Source organism: Opisthorchis viverrini (assembly GCF_000715545.1).
Source record: "Opisthorchis viverrini unplaced genomic scaffold opera_v5_100, whole genome shotgun sequence".
NCBI classification, from domain to species: Eukaryota; Metazoa; Platyhelminthes; class Trematoda; order Opisthorchiida; family Opisthorchiidae; genus Opisthorchis; species Opisthorchis viverrini.
The window spans coordinates 35,759-43,926 of NW_008751756.1; the positions used below are offsets into that span (position 1 = coordinate 35,759).

General features: G+C 47.5%; 1 protein-coding gene across 1 annotated transcript in view; it reads right to left on the minus strand.

The window, feature by feature from the left end:
- T265_05335 (hypothetical protein) overlaps positions 1–8,168 on the minus strand; it is a gene marked incomplete at both ends in the record, with an annotated part of 31,794 nt that extends 23,626 nt beyond the window's left edge. Inside the window, one exon of the mRNA XM_009170326.1 lies at positions 7,874–8,168. Within this exon, the coding sequence (XP_009168590.1) occupies positions 7,874–8,110 (237 nt within the window). The remainder of the gene's footprint in view (positions 1–7,873) is intronic.

The following is an 8,168-nucleotide window of genomic DNA, read 5'->3' on the forward strand; positions in this document are numbered from 1 at the left end:
GACAGCATGAACGCCACTGGCATCGATTAGCCGCCATTTATTGCAACGTCTCCAGCCAAGCATAGACGGGGTCACGGGGACCCCATCCTGAAGTCGCACAACACCAACAACACCCAAACTCTTCGTGATCTCTTTCACGCCTTTTTGCCAAGTCATGTGCTGTCCACCTCGCGGTTTGCGCCATGAATGGTTTACCATGAATGGTGTACAAGTGTATGTTGGTTCGGTTTGCAACAGCAATTGGATACCCGCAGGTGTATGGATTGAAGATGGTTCGCAAGACAGGGCGAGTAAAAATGCGAATGTTTCGACAGAGCAGTGACCACCTTCATATAGGTGATGTAGATAATGCGCAAATATGCAACAGTGAAGCAGTTAGATCGGTTTCATTCAGCCACTTCTCGCTCAATGGAAATATATAACAACTGTTCATCGTGACCCACTCGATGAAGATACATTATATAGACTTCAGGTGCTACTATAGGAATCTCGCGTTTCATGTCCATAGGCCTCGCAGAAAAGCCATTTAGTTATCCAACATGGGTAGCTCATGCGGACTTCCGCTACAGATCCGTCAGTAACAGTGTTGCAAATAAAGTCCTGTAACAACTTAGCAACTGGAGGAGCTAGACTGGAGAACCAAGACTATTGTCAGTGTTGTCCCACATTACCCGTGTGCCACCAAGACGAGCGGAGACACTGCAAAACAGGTTGCTGTGAAAAGGAGACTAATGTCTATGAATGGCTCGTGGCTTTCTACCACACTCTGGAAGCCACCACTTTAGCAGTTGCTCCAATGTTGCATCTGTACTCGTTCCCGAGCCTGGAAACATTCCACTGGGGCAGAATAAACAGCCCCAATAATTATGATGCTTCATGTGACAAGACGGCCTAGAATGTAAATCCATTTATGCACTGAAAATACGGTTTCCCATCAGTAATCTAATCATCGTACTTCCCCCGGGTGGCAGTGGAGCCAGGAACCGAAAGAATAATACAGCAGAACGAGTAGTATTACCATTTATTATTATTTAGATGCAGATAATCTAAACAGGCGTTGGCTGAGGAATTCGCCGCAGTCCTTAGAGAGTGGAAGCTTCTCAGGACCAGAAGCACGATTATGCCTAACTAAACACATATGTTCTGACACTTCTAAGGCCGCGCTCTCCACATTCACAGTCTATGTATTTGTTAGAGGCCGAATTATAGCTAGCAGATGGTTAAAGTCGTTTATCGTTCAGCTGTAGCACCCTTTCGGTACCTAACTGCCATGACATCAGAAGAAAGCACGATGGCTGGGATGCTGCCAGGCTGCCCAAGCCCAGATAGGGGAAGTCGAGGCACAGGTCGGGTTCGAACCACGGACCGTCTGGTCAGTAAATTCGCGCTCTAACCACTAAGCTACCTCCCCACCCGATGGCCAACTGAACTGTTGTCCGATCCAAACGTTCTCCTTTGCTAAACATCAGAGAACCATTTTGGTTCCTGATAGTTTCGCTGACCCGAGGACCAATCGGGCAAATCATGTGGAGCAGCCTGCGGAAGTTTGCAGCGTTTTTCGCGCTTTCCATCTATTTGGCCTTTCAGAGCCGCCAAGCTTCATGGTCACCACAAACACCCAGTTTCGCCTGACGTCAGATGATGGGTCGAGTTGGGTTACGATTACGACCAGGAGGAAACTGTAGCCGAGCATCCAGCAAAGCCACGGTCCTATCAGGGATTTAGTGCTTGGGTAAGATTGGCTGGACTGTACCACAGGTAGAAGTTTCGGTTTTGGGTAGCGGTTCGGATATCCGTTTCTATGACCCTTAATATCCGACATAAAACCATCCGACAGGAGTTCGAGGAGCCGGTTCTGAAAGGTTCGTTTGATTTTTGGGTCAAGTAGCTTCTCAATTTTTGGGAAGGTGTGCATGTTTTGCGTAGACCTGAAAGTCGCAAGGAAAAGCAGCAGCTGGTAAATGCACGCCGGTATTCCAGAAGGAAGGATAGGCAATATCCGACCCTCGCCACCACCACAGTGATGTGGTTTATTATAAATCGGGCTGGTTTGCTGGTCAACACTACATCAAATGACTTCCGCTTTTCAGGAAACTGGTACTGCGAGGGAAGTCTGTGATCGGCACACATCTGCGGCTCTCCATTTTCTGTGTGCCTTGTATCCAATCCAAGACCAGCCAACTGAGTCACAGCAATGCTTAGTCAATCTACCGGGGCGTACAGTCCTCGTTCGAAAAAATTGAGTCTCCTTAACAAAATTATCAGTACGGATAGGGTAAAATTATAAGTAATCGGGAGTATTAATCACCTCAAGTAAGTCTGCGCTTGCAAAGTTCTACTGGAGTGTTTGATAATCAATACATCTAAAAGAAGGCCGTATTCCCATTGGATTCTTAGCCATGAGGCAGCTACGCGTTGGTAGGAATTACTAACACGGTCAACGAACAGATGGCAAAGTTCGTCGGAAGGAAAATAAGATACGCTCGGATCAAATGCCTGCGTTGGGGAAAACCGCAATATGGAGAAAAAACATCGCTGAGAGTGCAGCTTAATGGGTCATCACCCATGGTCATCAGGGGCGAGATGACTTAGTGGTTAGAGAGCGAAGTTGCTGACCAGAAGGTCCATGGTTCGAACCCAACCTCTGCCTCTCGACTTCCCCTGTCTAGGCCTGGGCAATGTGGCAGGATACCAGCCCTCGTGCTTTCTTTGGGTGGCACAGAAGTTAGGCACAGTAAAGGTGCTACAGCTGAACAATTTTTACGGCCATCACTTGCTTGCTTATGTGAGACACTCGTCTCGAGGAGATTAGACCTTATCGTGGTACAAAAATATGAAGTAAAAGAGTAATTATTCGGGTGTAATACCCTTTCGGTACTTAGCTGCTGTGCAACCTGAGGTGGTGTCATACCTCAGTAATCCATTATGCTGCGCTGGAGAGTGCTCCTGTAACATCCATAATGTCTTCAACCAAGCTGGTTAATGGACAGAGGTCTGATAAAGTCTCCTGACCCTCCGGATTGGAACAAATTTGGCAATTTGGTTCTTAGAATTTGAGATCACACCAACCGTCACTGCCGTGCAGTCAGGTCTTTGAGCCAAAGGCTTTGGTTGAGGACCCTGATCGTTCTCCTGTCTAAGTTTGAGCGTCCTGGTAATATCTCAGCCGACATGCAACCAAGGACGTTATATATAAAGGTACCTTCATGCCACTTCATGAAGTTTAGCACAAGCATGCATTACCGGTGTATTGCTGTCAATGATGGTGATCATGAGAAACTTTCGAGGTCCTTGGCGTAAGGATGAGTGACAGTAAGAATATCGTTAGTTGATTCACGCTGGGGTGGACAACTGGCACGTACAGTCCACAGACGACGTATTTCATGGACAACTATGTTTACCGTCACTGTTTAGGAAGGCGAAGTCTTGCGAGCCCAGGTCGTGGTTTAGTGAACGGATAGCGAACAGTCTTACGGTTCCGAGCCCAGGTCGTGGTTTAGTGAACGGATCAGGATATTGATCCAAAGCTGTATCAGAGCTGTCACCTGTCTCTTTGTGTCACAGCTCCAGATAACTCATTGGCTAATGCGCGAACTTACTGATCAGAAGGTCCGTGGTTCGGACACAGCCGCAACATCTCCAATATTCCTGTCTAGGCTTAGGTTACCTAACGGTATCCCTGCCCACGTGCTTCCTTCGAATGGCAGGGCGGCTAGGCACCAATTACAGCTGAGCAATTTTTCTTCGGCGTCAGGTCTCCAGGACACCATGACTTTTTCGATTATCTTGCAATCATAGTCGTTCAGCTGTAACGCCCTTTCGGCACTGCCATAACACGGGAAGCAAACACGAGGACTGTGATACTACCACATTGCCCAGGAGTGGTTGAGATGCTGTGGTTGGAGTGGGAAACCACGGACCTTCAGGTCAGAAACTTCGTGCCGAGCTATCTCGATAATCTTGCACAAAACTAGCCTGCAGCGAACCAATGTTATTGCCACGGTGAATGAGACCCCTTTTTAGTGAAAATGCCTGAGGGTGCCATTTATCATCACCACTGACGGCAACACCAGATGAGAATACCGGCGCTTGACTTACAATAATAATCGTTCAGCTGTAGCACCCTTTCGGTGCCGAACTGCCATGTTATCGGAGGGCTGCACAACCATGTGGATTTACTTCAATAAAGCCTAATAATCAGAAGAAACGGAGGGAGGGAAGGAGGCCTAGGACTCAGACAATGTGGATAGAAAGTGACAACATGAACGTGACTGATACCAGCTAGCTGGCATATCGTTCAGTGTCTTCAAAAAACACACGAAGGGTCGCTAGACTCTATCCTGGAAGCTGAGCAGTACTAACCGCACCCAAACTTTTCGTAACATCCTTCGTTTCCTCCTATCATTTCAAATTCTGTTTAACTCTAGGTTTCCGCCACACCAGATTAAGCTTGAGAAAACAGCATGCGCCCTGCTAGCCAATAATCCGGCATGTGTAACACGACCCCGCCCACTTAGTCTGCATTGCTAGATGCATTCTCCGAGGGAAGCGCGCTCTGCTTTGCCAAAAACCCGTCTTCCGATCACCTTAACCGAAATTCGTCGGTTCTAGCCGATTCCAGCTATATTTCTGAGACATGAGTCTGATACACGAGCCCTCTGAGACCCGTTGAGATGCCCTGTTGACTTCACAAATAGCGCAATTCGGCAAACGCAATTCTAACCTAAGAGATTCGCGTCCCACTACCGTCAAAGTTAATGCAGCTTCCAAGATATGTGCGGGACCTCCAGCGCTACTCCTGGAATTATCAAAGGCACGTCCAGGTAAACAAGGACCTCCGCGGAGGGATCTAACATAGGAATTTTAAGGTTTTTCCCAGTGTTAGCTTCATTATATCACGAATAACGGGATTAAACAAAAATGAAGAGTGACATCCTCGACAAACAGCAATTCCTGTAGCAAAACTGTTAGAGAGCTCCCCTCACTCTCACGCCCGCAATTATGTGAATACAAACAGCGCATGGTATTCATGAGCTTCTAGAGAATACTCTATGGTGCAAGCATGTTGAGAACTAACCGGTCGACTACATCACGCGCATTCTTGAAGTCAAGGAACACCGAAACTGCAGGGCGCCTGTACGCATGTCATTGCTCTAACACTTGACGGAGTGTGAAAATGAAATCCACACAGCACTTTCACGGCCGGGATCCTGCTGGTCGTTCTGTACGCATGTCATTGCTCTAACACCTGACGGAGTGTGAAAATGAAATCCACACTGCATTTTCACGGCCGGGATCCTGCTGGTCGTTCTCGGATCCCCTCTGCATGTAACTTCGTAAGACGACGTAAAATGAGCGAGGCAAACGTTTGACGTACAACGGGGTCAAGCTAATTCCTCTGTGATTGCCACTCATAGCGAACACCCTTACAGAAAATGGGTACCATTGTCGACTCAACCCAGTTAGTTGGGACGGTCTCTTCTTCAGAGACAGTCAAATAAGCCGGATGCCGACTATTCCAACTAGATCTTTGGACACCGCAGATGAAGGTTCATCCGGACCAACAACTCGATTATACTTGAGGGACAAAAGGCATTTATTGCCGAAGTCGTGAGTTCCAAGTTCGTTGTCCAGAGACAGCTGCTGCAGGTGGCCAACTGGATTGGTCTCGAACGTGGAGTTCCAAGTTCGTTGTCCAGAGACAAGATACAGGTTGGGAAACCGATTCAGCTGCTGCAGGTGGCCAACTGGATTGGTCTCGAAAGTGTTCAGCGCAACGGACCTTTTCTTTTTTGCAGATAAGCCGGCCTTAACTGTTTCGCTCATCGGAGGCTTCATTGGGTCTGTTGCGCGTAACAGCAGGAACAGTTTACATAAATTCGCTGTTTCTCGCCTATATCTGCTCAGCTTTCTGGATTCATTAAGCCTCTCGATATACGCAGAGGCTTTTTTCCTCTTAAGTCTGATAGTTCGTCAAGTGGTACTGTACGCTCGACCAGGAGAGATACGTGTCCGAGCTTAGAGCAAGTTTAGGGTATTACTCGGGATCCAGTGTCCAGGTCTGGTTGGTTCAACCATTCCATAAGCGGGAGGCCCAGCGTTTTGCAGGATCACGGACAGTACCTTAAAGAAAGGGTCAACATCAGAAGGGGTCTTGTCCGATTTAACTTCAGTATGTTTCACATCAAGATCTGAGAGCTCTTAAATGGCCAAACGAGGTGTGAACATCGTGTGTGCCCTTGAAAAACCCAACGAATAAGCGCCATCTATAGCTAATGGCGATGTTGTCTATATGTGTCGTGGGTTGCGCATTCATCCCCGGCCACCAGAACAATAGCCAAGCTCTTAGCTCACCGCAAAAGGGTAATCCAAGCGCCATAAAAACCACCTTTGAGTGTATCAGAGCTAAAATCTGTTGAAGCGTAAATAGATACAATGAACAGGCGATTAGCACAAAGTTTACGGGAAACTCCCGGGCGTTGCAAAACGAAACGCACAGAAGCAAACATCAGCGGAAAACCAATCAACCGGACCCTTCAGCTCGACGGCCTACAACAACAACTACCCCAGCCAAACCGTCTGTAACTGCTTCTGGATCACCAGAGATGCGGAACCAAAATCAAGCGGAACATGACGAGGGGGTCAGTTCAACAACCATACATGTTTTCAAACCTACATTCAGACAGGTAGGACACATTAGCAAAAAGGCGACTCCAGGCTGAATTAGTGAGCACCCGGTTATTTAAAATTTTACAGAGCGAAAACGTGAAAGGCTTTCAAGTGGACTAAGTGATCGGGTTGGTTGGCCGAGACAAATATATGTACTACAGTTGGCTGCAACGAGTAGCGGAAGAATTTGTCAGTCCTTAAGAATGGTCCTACTGAGATCTCACTAGAAATGAAGTGTGTGAGAGAGAAGAGCGAATGTGGAAGAGGAATAAGGTAAGCGTCAACAATGGCCTGTTTCCGCTTACTTGCCTTGCTGTAAGTAGCAGGCAAGGCTGATGGCACCACGTGATAGCCAATGCGGCATAAGGTCATTTGTGGGTTTGGTGGGGTTCATGGTTGTATGGGGGCTCGTACACAGCCAGAGCGCCCATGCCTAGATGTGGGGCTGTTGGGGCCTGCAACAGAGCATTTCGCTCAAAACCTTAACGGTAAACCGGCGGCAGTCAGAGAAGTCGAGGGTTTTAAGAAGCAGGTTGCCACAGACATACCAATTCTCAACCTGGAGGATCAGGACCACTGACCATTAGCTTGGTTACGTCTGACTGTAATTTTTATATCTACGAGGCAGCACTGTTGGCTGCTTTACGTGGCGGGACATCATCCCAGGGTTGCAGTCTACTTCGAACTCTACTCTAGGTGTTAGTTATTCTTGCTGCCTGCTAAATGGAGTCAGTGATGATATACCATGGATTTAGACGGTGACCCGGAGGCTCTGGACATCCACTAGGCTTCACTGATTTGATCGAGCCATGGTAGTTGCTCTGTGAAAGAAAGTCCGTACTAGGCTACCCGGTGAGCAGCAAGTCCATGGATTTTGATTTGAGGAGTCGGCGAATCAGCTGCGTTCCCGAAGGTATTGCGATGGTTTACGACGGTCAATCGGATTGGGGAAACGAGCCTCTGAGACGGTGAAACTCGGTGACTTGGAGTGTACCGCGTGAACACCGTAAATACTCTGGTATCATGTTACCTTAACTTCAATCGTGAAAGTTAAATTGTTAAAAAGCTAGTAACACGACCCAACCCTGCAATGAATGCAGAGTGATAAGGATGGCAGGGGATCTCCTGTGTTGTAAACAATTCAGTGATATCATCGAATCAAGTTTCCAAGCACTATGAAGCCAACTAGGATCACAAAATTTACCTGCTGGTAATTCTCCTTGTACGGTCTCTGATCTTGCCAATGCTTACGAAAATCTTCCACCTTGTACTTATAATAATCGTAATATTCACCTCCTTGAAGGAAAGCGAATTTTGGATTTTCACGCTGCTTCTCTTTAGTGAGTGATTCGAAGTCTTGACCGTTTCGAGCGACAAATTCAGCCAGCTTATCTATGATATTCCTCTGTTCTAGATCGCTGGGGGGAGCAGGAGCGGCCATCTGGAGGGTATAGTTGAACCCCGGGGGACTGATTCCAGAAGGGGGTTATTCGCAAAAC